At 41.2% G+C, this 14,464-nt stretch overlaps 1 protein-coding gene across 1 annotated transcript in view; it reads left to right on the forward strand.

Annotated features, from left to right (window-relative positions):
- FREM1 (FRAS1 related extracellular matrix 1) overlaps positions 1 to 14,464 on the forward strand; it is a gene marked incomplete at its 5' end in the record, with an annotated part of 59,390 nt that overhangs the window by 4,841 nt on the left and 40,085 nt on the right. Inside the window, 13 exons of the mRNA XM_080362470.1 lie at positions 409 to 710; positions 1,203 to 1,399; positions 2,048 to 2,371; positions 3,793 to 3,901; positions 4,520 to 4,651; positions 7,587 to 7,931; positions 8,604 to 8,746; positions 9,318 to 9,514; positions 10,703 to 10,793; positions 11,816 to 11,983; positions 12,513 to 12,721; positions 13,555 to 13,648; positions 14,123 to 14,375. Of these exons, the coding sequence (XP_080218596.1) occupies positions 409 to 710; positions 1,203 to 1,399; positions 2,048 to 2,371; positions 3,793 to 3,901; positions 4,520 to 4,651; positions 7,587 to 7,931; positions 8,604 to 8,746; positions 9,318 to 9,514; positions 10,703 to 10,793; positions 11,816 to 11,983; positions 12,513 to 12,721; positions 13,555 to 13,648; positions 14,123 to 14,375 (2,564 nt within the window). The remainder of the gene's footprint in view (positions 1 to 408; positions 711 to 1,202; positions 1,400 to 2,047; positions 2,372 to 3,792; positions 3,902 to 4,519; positions 4,652 to 7,586; positions 7,932 to 8,603; positions 8,747 to 9,317; positions 9,515 to 10,702; positions 10,794 to 11,815; positions 11,984 to 12,512; positions 12,722 to 13,554; positions 13,649 to 14,122; positions 14,376 to 14,464) is intronic.

Below are 14,464 nucleotides of genomic sequence, written 5' to 3' on the forward strand. Positions count from 1 at the left end.
GTTACAGAAACATTTCTTGCAATGTATTTCAGATATGCTCAAACATGTCTGTTAGCATTAATAAATATTACGTATTCCTTGATTACAGAAAACCAGTGATTTTTCTTTTTATTATTGAAAGTGACAAATTAAATTCAGAGCACTGGATATTCTGTGCTGTCCTGGTGATCAGGACACAGACCCTTGCATATGGACAGTGAGTAATCTCTTCACACAGACACCATTTTTACGAGTATGAGGAGGTGGGCAGCAGGGTCTGTCACCTCACAGTCTCTGGTAATCTGGGGTTTGAGGGCACGTGAGACAAAGGGCTTCAAGTAATTCAGTTTAGAAGGTGAGGCCAATGCCAAATTCACAGAGTGACAGGAGATAAGATGAAACATAATAATTTCCTTCTATCACCTGCAGGTTTACAGAAACCGAAACGTTTGTAGAAACATTCACCCTCCACGTGCAGTTACTTGAACCAGACTGTAACATCATCAAAATGCGCTCCCATGCCCTGGAGGTCCCTGAGTACTATGGTCTGTCCAGGGCGATTGACAAGAATGTCCTCACTTTTGACTATGACAGGAAGATAAATCTGGATTGCACCATTTCCGTAGTTTCTTTGGAAACCCACCTGCCTGCTCATGGCCAGCTCATCACTGGGGAAGTGCAGCAAAAGCATCTTCATGGAGATCAGCCACAGAGCTTCTTCCCTGGCCCTAGTATGATGTGCTTTAGTTGTTGTATTAGCAAGTTCAAAGAAACCCAGCAGTTTAAGTCTGCAGCAGTAGGTTGCTTCAGATGTGCAGGGTGAGAGTGTGACGTGAAATTTAATGAACAGGTTAAGCTATCATGGAAACTGAAAGGGATATGAAGTTTATGTGAGGCACAATGAAGATCACAGATCTAGTAATCCCCTGATAGAGTCTGGTTTTGGCTAATAGACTTGTGGACCAATTGATGCTTTTGGGAGTGCCAAGACTTAGTAGAAATAGTACGGGGAGTTGTTGAATGCAAGAAGAGACCCAAGAGCCTGAGAGAGGTTGGAGATGCCAATTGAAAACCAAATCCTGGAGGAAAAGTTAAGTCTGGAAAGGAGTACTAATTCTCATAATACTGTATTTTTATCAGGGTTAGCTTAGCCATATGAACAGGATTTCCAGGTTGGTTTCTGCTTTGGTAACTGTTCTGCTATTGCTTCTGTTGGGTTACAGAGCAAAGCCTGGGCCAGCCGTGCAGAAATGGGAGTTGCGTGCTAGGACTGGGAGTTGTTCATGACACAAAGATGAGCTGCGAAGAATTTTTGAGGGTGGGGATTCGATATCGGCACCTTGACCCTCCTTCACCTGACACTGATTATATTCCTGTGAGGCTGGATCTCACAGACAGCAGAAGCAAAACTCTGCACAAGGTAGACTTTTGTGCAACCTTATAATGTCCTATATCTTCCTGGTTTTCAAAAAATTTAAATTTGTTTTCCTTTTCATATTTGAAGAGAGATAGTGAGTCTTAAAGTTTGTTCAGTTCTTACAAGGTTGCCAGCTGGGCACATGAAATGCATTATCTCCATGGCTCTTAGACCATTATGGCTACAGAGAAACACCTCTGGTTGTTCACTGGCAGTGTAAGTATTTTAGCTTGTCAGCAAAACTAATTCTGGCATAAGTCTACCTTTTTAACGGGGCATGATCTGCACCAACTTCAACATACGTAGTAATTAATAAGTGAAGAGCTGTGTGAACATATTCAATCAATAACAATTAATGGCTTATGCATGTTTCTGTTAGGTAAAGTTATTCATTAAACTCACATTACATTAAGCAAGTTGTTTCATCCCAAAATTAAGGACACAAATAAGACTAGTGAACCTGGAAGACCCTTTCATGAGGTTGAAGTATTTACTTTAGGCATTTCTTATTTAAATGTTTAAATTTTTCTTTTCAAAATAATTATTCCTTGAACATGTACCCCAATTAGCTGTGTGAAGGTAGCGGAAATCAAATTTCATTTGCTTGCTTCACTTTGTCCTTTCGGTTGTCTCATTTTTCTCCTGTTGCAGACTGAGTATGCATGGCTCCCTGTTCAGATTAAAGGTGCTATTCCAAATCAAATACCCAAAGCTGCCTCAATGGCAAAATTCATCCTGGAAGTGAATCAATTTATTTTAACCCCCATTACGACCACAACCATTGATGCTGAAGACAATGAAACTCCGAAGTCTTTGCTTGTATTCAACGTTACCAAGCCACCTCCACAGGGCTTCATCACCCATCTGTCTGACCACACAAAACCTATTGGCTCCTTCACGTGGAAAGATCTCAGTGACATGCTCATTGCTTATCAGCCTCCAAATAACAGCCACACAGAGAGAAGGAGTTATGAGGTAAACATGTAATGCATGCACATTTGCTGTTTTGCTTCTCCTTAGGGTTCAGTAAGCTATAAACAAATGCATTCATATGTAATGGCTATTTTTCAGAAAAAAAAAAAAAAGTTAAACTATATGCAATGCAGGAGCAGAAGTAAAAGCTTTTAGCACTTTCTCCTAGACTCATTAGCTTAATTGTCTAACACAAATCAAATATTTGTTGCTTGGTACTTCAGAGTTTATGTGGACTGAAAAATAGTTATCCCTTCTGACTGAGAATATCTAAGCAGGATTGTTTGTTCTTATTTATTTACTTATCTTTTATGAGAGGGTTAGGGAAATAACAGTACTAGTAGATCTACCGAGCCTTTGGAAGGATCAATAGTGCCTTTTCCACACAGCTTTTATCCCTATGTGACCATATTGATCCTTTTGACCTGTGGAATGGACTAAATGTCAGGATTGCCATTTGATCTGACAGCCTACCTACTGTGGCAATGGTGGTACAGGGATGACAAAAAGGCACTCCAAACAGTTCCTGCTGGGAGGAGTAAAAGTATGTTACTAACATAGAGAGCATGATGCAAACAATGAGAGCAGGGAGGTATCTGCAGGCTCTGGAGTAAGTGAGTAAAAAACCAGTGCAGATCTACGAGACCAAGGCTGCAGGAATTCAGCAGGAGTTCAGCAATAACCCAAACAAAAGTAAATGCTTCATACTAAAGTAATGAAATTGAAGAAACAGAAAATCAGAGCAAGGTAAGATGGGGAAAGGGTGGTCTGAAAAGCAGAGAAACAGTAACTTTGGCACCTGATGCTGATGCGGTTTGCCTTTTTCTAACCTTGGCTGCCATAGGAACTTCCTTTCTTTCTGTTTCATTACTATGAGGATCAGTCATTCCACCAAACTGCCTGCTCCTTAAGTGCCTCTTTTCTGTTCTGCTTTCAGTATTGTTTGACTGCATGTTCAAGAGCTTGATATTGTCTTTTGTATAAATGTGTATATATAGATAGATTTTTTTTTTCTGTGTCAGTCTGTACTTTTATTTCTTTTTCTTTTCTTTTTTGGCCCCCAAAATATTAAATGAGTGGGAAAAGCCTCTTCCACTTGTTCTTATTGCAATAAAAAAAGCCCTGTATTAATTGCTGAGTTAATTGTACCCCAAACAACACTGAAAATGCTTACCTCTCTCATTAATTTCCACACATGTTGCAAACTAACTTTCCCAGCATTCACTGTGAAGACCACAGAAGGCAGATACTTAGTTTAGTGCAGAACCTCAAAGACGCTTTTTAGAAGCTAAATCAAGTTTCATTTTTTAATGTGTTATCAAAAGTCTTTTAGATCTCTTGGGAAAGAACACACTAATGTCTTTTGAGGAACAGCTGGTTTTCAGGGTCTGTTTTTTTCAATAAATAGTTTGTTTTAACAACAGGTAGAGTTTGAGGTTCATGACTTCTACTTTGAAAGGAGTTTACCGATCACTGTGCATCTTTCTATCAGAACGACAGAAACAAATGCTCCTCGAGTTTCATGGAATACAGGTGAGATCTCTTTTCCTCAGTTTATTTTGGTACAGAATTTATGATGCTTTGACACAGACATTTGATAAAGCTCTAAAATTCAGATTTACACGTGGGGGTTAAGGATCATTAAAGGGAAGGAGCGTAAATCTGGTTTTTATCCAATTTGGGGGGAACAGTTTACAAAAACTTGAAAAAATTCAAGTCTTAGCTGTAATGAGAAATCAAGAAAAAAGGACACTACAGGAAAGTCAGGATTTCCACATCTAGCATTTTCTTCAAGAATGATCTGGACATAAAAGATATTTACAAAACAGTAAAGACAGATATATGATGGAATAGAAGTAGTAGGGTAGTATGTGGGAAAGATCAAGGCTTGTTGGTATTGTTTAAAGTCAAGCCAGAATATGTTATTTTTCTGAAAAAAAGTCCTTAAAGGCAGTTGACTAAGACAACTATACCAGAAAAAGAGTTGTTATCGAGTTTTTAATCTGGCCTTGAAATATCTGTCAGAGGCAGGTATGTAGATTGAATTTAACATGATTTTTTACCTGACTGCAAAATCCTTTAGAAAGGTTGGATGCTTACAGCGTTGACTGTTACAGATGCTTTGGTGAAATAACCCTCTGCTCTTTGCAGGCCTCAACCTCCTGGAAGGGCAATCCCGACCCATTACATGGCAGCACTTCCAAATTGTAGACAACGATAACATCCAAAATGTTCGCTTGGTCACAGTTGATGGCTTACAGCATGGGCAGCTCACAGTGAGAGGTAAATCATTGCAACTTGAGGGCCTGGCAACATGTTCTCAAGTGGCAACTGGCTATGACAATGTGACAGTCAACAAGATGTTGATACTCTGTCGTATGTCACTCTCTGCTGAGGGCTGCCGGCATAAGAGACAGATTTACAAGGGAATGAAGGTGTGGAAGTCTCTGGAGGCACAGTAAGAAACAAAAAAAATTCACAAGTTTATAAGAAAAGGTCAGTTGCATAGCTTAGACACTTTTGCAAATAGTGTACTTAATGCTGTCCACATCCTTAAGTAGGATATACTTGTAAGTCTGGCATTTTGCCTACACACCACTTTCATTTGAAAATGAAATGGGATCTTAGTTTCCTCCCTGGAGACGAATTCAGCCCGAGGGAGTTAATGCAATCAGTAGCAGCGTGCAGCAGGTCTGATGCTGCCTTCTCCCACCCAGGCTAAATGGGGACGGGCAGGTAACTCCCTGGGAGACAGGGTTGTAACACCACTGCAAACAGAAGGGAAACGCCAGCATAGCCTAACGCTGCTCTGTGCTGTTCCAAGGAAAAAAGAAAGCCCGGGATGTGAAAATGCATCTTCTGTGGGTTTCCCCTCAGGAGCTGTCGAGAGTTTAGATTGCGGGGTGACAATAAAACCCTGGCAGATGTATTGTTAACCCCCTCCCCCTCCACTTCCCTCTTTTGCACCTCCCTCTCCCCCCTTCCCACTAAGGACAGGCGATCGAGAGGGAAGGAAGGACAGAGAGAAGAGAGCTGGTAAAAATTAAAGATGTTTTACTAATGCTACTAATAAGAATAGAGAAAATAATACAAAATATACAAAACCAATCTTGAAAGTCTCAGCAACTGCAGAGCCAGCACCCAAAGTCCTGGATTAGACTCCACAGCCAACCAGAGCTGGATTCAGTCTGTCACTGGCCTCAGTTCGCAGGGACAACTAGCAAGGTCCTCTCCTAATGTCGGCCATAAGCAGAAGGGAAAAGGCAAAAAGGGACGAGATCCTCATGATCTCCCACTTTTATATGAAGTATTCACATGAATGGAATGTTATACACAGTTGGTCAGTTTCTTGGTCACTTGTTTCTTGTCGCCCCTCTCGCGAGATGTCCATCCATGCTTATCAATAAGTTTGCATTCCATTGCTAGGTTTTAACAAAACATGTATCTGGTTCTCCAGGAAAATGCAGTTAATATGAAGGCTTTAGCTGACAGGCAAATTCACTAAAAGAGAAACTTGTTTTTAACGAAACCAGGACAGGAGCAAAGAGTGAGACCGGCCCGAGGGAAGCGGCGAGGCTGTGCAGCACGGGGCAGGACCGCCAGCCAGCCCGCCTGCTGAACGGCCTTCCCTGCGACAAACATGCTTGGTGTCGGGATTGCAACAGGACTACTGATAAATTCAGTATTTAAGCTGTTACTTTCTTAATGTATGTTTACACCCCAAAGCTGAAATTTTAAATAAATCAGCTGTGCTTTCATTGAGCAGGCATGACTTAGGCAAAATACAACCATTATATTTTTACTTCTTACATTTTTGCTCAAAGATGCTAAGGAATGCTGAGTGATTTTGATTTGTTGGCAAAACCATACAACATTTGGATATGCTTTGTATTTATTGGCAGCTTTAAGGTTTCTTTCAAAAAGTGGCAATTAAATTAGACTTCTAATTTGTTAGCATTCTGCATTGTTAATATTGCTATTTCTGCTTTGCAATTCATGAGCCAGCACAGTTCTCCACTCTTTGGGAAAATGATTATGTAAAAAAAGTCACTCTGCAGTTGGCAGAGTGGAAAGGGGCTGCCACTATCAATGATGGATTTTTTGACAATTAAAAGTATTCATGTAAAATGCATATCCTAGAGATATAAAACAAGTATTTAAATAAAAGTGGAAGGTGGTGTTCAGAATTTGGTGGAAACAGAAACTATTCAGAAGTAGTTTTCATATCCTGCCAAGGAGTTCAGTGTCTGGATGATCTACCAAGCACATCCCTGAAGAGGCCAAAGTCTGTTCTCCTGAAGTCCAGGGTAGTGAGCTTGCTGAGAGCCCTGCTCACTGCCCTAAGGATCTTGAACTCACGGTCACTGCAGCCAAGGCTGCCCTTGAGCTTCAGATTTTGCACCAGCCCCTCCTTGTTGGTGAGAGCAAGGTCCAGCATAGCACCTCTCCTCATAGGCTCCTCTGTCACTTGGAGAACGAGGTTATCATCAGTGCATTCTATGAACCTCCTAGATTGCTTATGTCCGGTTGTGTTGTCCCTCCGAAAGATATCAGGGTGGTTGAAGTCTCACATGAGGACCAGGGCTTGTGAATGTGAGGCTGCTTCGATCTATCTGTAGAGGGCCTCATCCATTTGGTCTTCCTGGCTGGGTGGCCTGCAGGAGACCCCCACTACAACGTTACCTGTCTCTGCCCTCCCTTTAAACTCAACTTGTAGGCTCTCAGTTGTCTTCTCATCCATTCCCAGTGAATGGATTCCCATTAACTGCAGGTAACAGTGGATCAACCCAATGTTTTGAATAGTTCTTTGTTGGGTTAGGTAAAAGACCCACAGATGTTGTTTTTTACATGCAATGAAATGCTGAGCTGTGTTCCCTTTGGTGTTTAAAATACATTTAAAATGTTCTGATAAGAAAGTAGAGGTTGAAATTAAAGTGGAAACAGTCACAGTTAAAAATCCTTGATGTTTCAAATTATCTTTAGTGGAATGGACATTTGGAATATTTTCTCTGCTACCACAACTGCAGATTCTGCGTATTTATTAAGTATTCAGATTTCTACAAACTTGTTTCCAGTAGGTGAAGTTACATTTACATTTGATTTTTCTAGTTAGAAATGCATTTTCCTTCTCTCTCCATCAATAACATCCATATTAGTGGAAGGATTCTCTGGGCTGAACTGCATGTTTTTGATGTGTTTTCTGCCACTGTTTTGACAGGAGGGAAAGGATTCATATTCACTGTTTCTGACATTCAGGCTGGAGTTGTTCACTACCATCATGATGACAGTGATTCTACCAAGGACTTTGTGGTATTTAGGATTTTTGATGGACTCCACAGTATTCGCCATAAGTTTCCAATCAATATCCTCCCTAAAGATGACAGCCCTCCATTCCTTATCAGCAATGTGGTCATTGAAGTCCAGGAGGGACAGATGATCCTGATTCAGGGCTCCATGCTTCACGCTTCTGACATGGATTCCAGTGATGATTACATACTATTCAATATTACCAAGCCACCACAGGCTGGAGAAATCATGAAGAAACCAGGACCAAACCTGATAGGTAATGAAACACATCCACAACAGCCTACTTTCTTTGTCGCCTCCTTTTTAGTCTACATTAAATGTTACAATCAGGCAAGTTATTCTGGCTCAGGACAAATCATGACAAATTTGGACTTCTTTCATTACAGTGTAAATCCCCATCATTAATTAACGTTGGTCTCTGCACCAGGATAACTACATCTGTAAACAAAATTTGTCCCATAATTCTTCCATTCTGAGTCTATTTGCCTACTGTACGTTTCTCCTCCAGAAAAGTTGGACTAGTCAGGAGTTGTTTTATCTGCAAGGATCCTTGAAAAGTTCAAAGTTATTAGATTACACTAATGATGCTAAAAGAGGAAGAACTCCGCTTCCATTTAACTGAACTCAGAAATCCCTGTGCTAGACTGCAGAGGCTGATAGCACTGCAAATTCATTTGTCCTCTGAACAGGGCTATAGATCCATTCGATGTGTTGTTTTTCTTGAATGATCTTTAAATGACAGAAAATAAGTTGATGATCTTTAGGAAACATGGAAGACAATGAGTTAACATTTCAAAGGGCTTGCTCCAGTTAGGGTGAGAAAGAGAACTTTGTGCTTCACCAGTTACTTGCACAGGTAATGGATAATTTTTAGGAATTATTAAAATAATGCACAGTTCAAAAGAAGATATATTCTTCAATTCAACAGGGTATTCTGTCAGCAGTTTTCTTCAGAGGGATCTGTTTAATGGAATAATTTATTATCGTCATTTGGGAGGAGAAGTATTTGAAGATTCCCTTGAGTTTGTGCTGTGTGACAGCCATGACCCTCCCAATCTCTCAGAGCCACAGGTATGAAACTATAGCATCTTTGGCAGAGTTCTGCATTTCGCCTTCAAATGGCTGATGATTTTACACCTGACAGACTTTCAAATCAAACTTGGGTAGATTTTTTCTGTTTGCCCTCACCACAGTCATCATCACAAATAATGTTCTTCAGAGCTAGCACTTTTTCTTGCTTTTCATGAGGTAATTTTCTCTGCCCAGTTGCAGAGAGTGCATTACAAAGTTTTTCCTACAGTATAAAAGGAAATGCTGAAAACAAATTAGATTTGGAGATGGTACAAACAAACCAAACAGCCCTCCTAAAATCACCTGAGACTATTTATTTCACCCAGGATTCCAACATACTGAGTTTAACTTTGCTTTTAATTTAAAGGGAAACTGTTAAAATTCATAGGCTTTGCATTTAACTATTGTATATCTCCACTACTCATATGTTCATGATATGGCGTGACAGTCACATCCTATTACTCATATTCCAGTGATCTTCTTACTTCGGTGTGTGTGTGTTTGTAAACAGCTGCTTGGACACTGTTGTTGAGAGGAATTGCTGCTGATTTTACGGTCTTCCTGATTTCAGGTGATGGTGGTGCACATTACCTCTGTGGATGACCAGCTACCCCGAGAAGCCCCAGGAGTGACCCGTCACCTGGTTGTTAAGGAGACTGAGATTGCTCACCTAACTAAGAAACATCTCCACTTCATAGATGTAGAAGAGCAAGACAGGGAACTCACATACACCATAACCACTTCTCCGTTTTTCTCTTGCACACACAGGTAGGTATGACCTGCCATGCCTTCCATGTGGGACAGGGCAATGACCCATGTAAGAGGAGCAGCCTCAGTAGCAGTAGCATGCTTGTGTATCAGGTTCATCTGTTTGCTTAAAGCGTGGATGACAATAGTTGAGTGCAGCTCTCCTGTTGATGATTACAGATGAGCTAGAGCTGGAAGCAACAGAACAATACACAGGGTAATAAAAACAATGTATGGTTTAGAAACAAATAAGAAAGAGGAAAGCACCTGAAATATTTTCTTTCCTTTTGTTGGACTTGCATTTTACACTGACCTGTGGGATCCTGTACAGCCTTCGGCACAAGTCACAGCCCCTCTCTTAACTGGTAGAGTGGGGCTCACCAGGGCCTGCCCCAGACTAAGAAGATGAGGTGCGACATCTTTTTCTAAGCTATGTATTATCACCATGGCACTGTGAAGGACTCCTTGTCCTGGAGAAGGAACAGGGATCAGAATGCAGGCAGAACAGGTTATGGGGCAATAGAGCTATGAGATGAATGGGTGTAGTAGCAGTTTACATGTCACTGATGTTGCTTCACCATTCATGACAGCATCAGAAAGAATTTGCTAAATAGAAAAGTTTAAAATCCAGCCACTGTAGAGTTTAAGCTGAAGATCAACACTTCTATTTCTGATCTCAAGCAACAAAGGAGCATATGCAGATGTGGGAGAAGGATGTTTAGGCTATTCCCCTATTCAGTCAAATAATCATACAGTTATCTACTTTGCTGGTTACTCCTGTTGGAATTCTGGCTTGCTGAAAACTGCTTCATTTCAGAAGTTTATAAGATGCATGAAAACCAAAAACTAGTCTTTTTCTACATAAAGACAAATTCAGGTGTGTAAGTAATAACAATGCAATTTACAAGACTTGCAGGTGGAGTAAATGGTATCTAGGGTGTGCAGAGACACCCTTGTAGCAAACCCAGACCTTGCTTATAAGGTATGCAATGACTTTTCATTACCATCCTGAAAAATATTTATTGTGGTCAGTTTTCTGTGATAATGTTTAAATGAATAACAAGGATAGAAGAAAGAGAAATGTTTTTCCTTTCAGTACATTTTGGGAGTCAGAAGTTAATTTGAAATACAAGACTGAGCTATGTGACTGTTGTTTTTCCTATTCTTCAGTATTGCTAACCAGGATGTGACATTGGTATTTTTGTACAGCCACTCAGATGCTGGGAAGCTGTTTATGGTGGACACCATCCCCAAGCTGGTCAAGGATCCTGCTGCTCTTGCACTGCAGTCATTTACTCAGGTTTGTCATGTTACCTAATTTCTAAACAGTTTTTAAAAGTTACCGGCATAGAGCTTCTTTCTGACAGGAAAACAAGAGGTGAAAACAGAGGAGCAGTACTATTACAAGCTCTGCTTAAAAAGCTTAAAACTTTGCTCATTCCATTCCAGCCTTTAAAACATTTCCATCATGCTTCAGCTCTACAGTATGTAAACAGAACTCTCCTTCTGAAACCAGCAGGGGCTGCAGTTGCTTAGGGTAAGGTGAATTTTGCTCCAGCATGATGTTAAGAGGAAGGAAAAAGTACACAAAATCTGAAAACGAGATCTTAATAGTTTTCTGCTTCTCTTCAGTGTCTTCACTAATAGATTTGGTACAAACTGGAACAGGCCTCTTTCAGGATTTTGTTTGTTAGTTTTCATGCTTCTGTAGTTTGACAGATGTCTTAAAAATATTAGTAAAGTGCCCTGTTTTATATCCTGCTGTATGGTTAAGGCTGCATATTGGTGATCATTGTAGTACCATAATGAGCCTACAAGTCCTTAATCACATGCCTAATATGGGTGTGTGGGTGTAAGATCATTTTAGTCTCTTTCATCGGCCCAGCCTCACCTGGGGAGGCAGGGTGTGCAGGTTATTCATACTGGTGAGGGCAAATTCAGCTGCTAAGGGAGATGTTACATTAAAAGCTATACTGTGATGAACTATTAATTTTAAAGTCACAGTCAGAAAAGGTCCTGGGACCCAGCATTCTTAAGTGCTCCATCAAGAAGGTAAGGCCATTACCTATGTCATCACTTATAAACCATGCCTGTATTTTTTGCTACAGGTCTGAGTGTTTAAACCTGTACTCGCCTGATTTGTAGCTAAAGATGTAGTGAATCACGGTATCGCCAGTAGCTAAAGTACATGTGCAAAGGTTCTGAAATTAATTTTGACAGTTCGGATAACATATAATCAGAGCATGAGAAAGGTCCCTAATGTCCTGAATTATGGCTACTCCCATTATGTCTTCTTACATGCACCCTGTTCCTGTTTTGTAGCACGCTGTGAACTATATGAAAATTGCCTACATGCCACCGCTGCAGGATATTGGGCCTGAACCTCTGCAAGTCCAGTTTATTTTTTCCATCAGCAATCAGCATGGTGGCACTTTGTATGGGATCTGCTTCAATATTACAATTCTTCCTGTGGACAATCAAGCCCCAGAGGTAGAGTGGTGGTGATGGCAAGAGGGAAGGACTTGGAAATCGCATTGGGTAGAAACAGAAATGCAGAGAGATGGACTGATCTGACTGAAGTAAAAAATAAATCTTCCATGGGATCAGGGTTTCAGTGTCTTGCACATAGCCTTCATGGGTACTAAAGGGGAAGGCAAAGTGTGGTGAGTGTGGAAGGTGACTTTTTGTGCTAAATAGAGGGCTACCTTCAGTGTCTGAGCGGATGCACAAAAATATGCCTGTTACATCCTAGGTAGCAAAACTGCATGCCTCCTTTGTGTTGTCTATTGCCTATTGCCTATGAAGGCCTCCATCAATGGGGTCGGGACTGGGCTGCACGTATTAGGACCTATTATACTATTAGAGAACTCCTTAGGTATTCCTAACACAGCAGAAAAGAGGACAGCCTTTGGCATTTTGGTGTCACATGTCCTCATAACAGAGCAAACTGAAATTGCCATGTTTGCTGTATGTTTGGAAGTGTAGTAGAAAGAGAGTTCAGCATTTCTCCTCCATGCAGGTTTTTACAAGCCACTTGAGAGTGGAAGAGGGTGGCCTAAGCCCTGTCACAGAAGGACACATTCTCATCTCTGATGTGGACACGAAACAGGAGCATCTCTTTCTCCTCCTGCAGAAACAGCCCCAGCACGGGGTAGTGGAGCTGGATGGCTTTCCCATGAAGGAAGGTGACAGGCTTTCCTGTGGGGACCTGCGTACCCTGGCAGTCAGGTTAGAAGAGTGGCTGTCTTCTCATCTGCAGTGGTGAAGTCTCTTAGCTGGATGAGTAAAAGCCCTGCAGTGAAGTGGTTCAAGGCACAGTGGCTACAGTTAGCCATGCTCACCATCGCATGGATCTGGCAGAGCTGCTCCAGGCCAAGGTTCCTGGCTCAGCCTCGGGACAGCGCTGGCCACTGTGGAAACTGAGCTGTGGTGTGTCCCAGAAGCAGCAGCTCGCGACCATGTCTGATGTGGCTAGGTTTCTCTATAAAGCATTGCCCCATGCAGATGAGGAGGCAAATTCTGTATTCAGCCATGCAGTTCCTGTAAAGAGGGCAATGGTTGCCAGTTTTTTTGTTTTAGGGAAGCTGAATTCATTAAACTTGGTTAGTTTACATTAAAAATTGTATTAAGACTGATTAATCTAGAAAAGAAAATTTTGCTGCTATATTTATGTCAAGAACAAGGCTTGACTTCCTACATGCAAGAGCTTCTTGACTCTCTTTCCATCTGTTAGTCGAAGAGGGCACCTACCACAGTGAGGATGTACACATTTGGTAGACACCTCACAAGCAACCAGAACATAGATGACAAAGCTTCAGTGAAACTTTTTCCCACATGATGTTTAGTTTATCTTGGGGGTTTTCTTTTAGGAGACCCCACAAGCCTTCTGAAGAAACTCTGATCCAAAAGCAGCAGTCTTAGATGGACACTCTTGCACAGGGAATAGATTTTTGTATTGTGAGGAATCCACATTTTCTGACACAACCAGATAGCACAGCTTCTCCGTCTGTGTGAAATTTGTGTAGCTATTTTTCTTTCTTTCTTTTTTTTTTTTTTCACAGGTATCGGCATGATGGTTCTGAAACCCTCACTGACGCTGTCCTCTTTGCAGCCACAGATGGCACCCACTTTGTAGAGTTCATACTGCAGGTCGAGGTCAGCGAGTTGCATGTTTCTGAGAGCAATTGCCTGTGTAGAAGACTGCAACACTTGACTTCTGAGAGTCTTCACATTCCCTTGGAAACTGGGAGATAACGGACTTGTTAGGCTTCAATTTCAACCATAGCCTTCAGGGTTATGCAGCAAATTTGAGAGGAGATTTTGCTTGTACTAGGTTAAAGGCATTTGTCCTTCCTCTGGCTTGGGTTATTCTATCTGAAATTATTCTCTCTCTGCTTAAATAGGGGGAGTGAGCTTTCTTTCTCTAGCTGTAATTATCTAGTTTGGTTTACTTTTGTCTTTGAATTTTAAGAGTGACCCTAATTCAGCTGGTTTCATTTTGTTCACATAGAGAGCTCAATGTTTGTCACTGACACCACACTATTGTTTTGGGGTGGTAAGCAATGTGTTAAGGCAACAGGCTTTCACTGAAATGAAGAATAAAATATCTTAAATTATTTTTCTGATTAGGTATTGCCTGTGAATGATGAGCTACCTATTATGCGAACAGGCCTTGTTCCTGTGCTCCACTGCCTGGAGGGTGAAGAAGTGGTCCTCTCTCCAGACCACATTTATGCCACAGATGCAGACAGTGATGACATGAAACTGACGTTTATACTGTCTCACCAGCCCTACCATGGGGTAGTGAGGAAAGCTGGCATTGCTGTGGATCGTTTCTCCCAAGCAGATGTCGTCTCTGGTTTAGTCACGTACAAGCACACTGGTAAGTGAGTTAAGGACAGAATTAGACTGGAAGGTGGTCAGAGACTTTTAACAGAAAATCATAACTTGAATCCATATAAACTTTGAAGA

The sequence above is a fragment of the Nesoenas mayeri genome (assembly GCF_963082525.1).
Source record: "Nesoenas mayeri genome assembly, chromosome: Z".
Lineage (NCBI taxonomy): Eukaryota > Metazoa > Chordata > Aves > Columbiformes > Columbidae > Nesoenas > Nesoenas mayeri.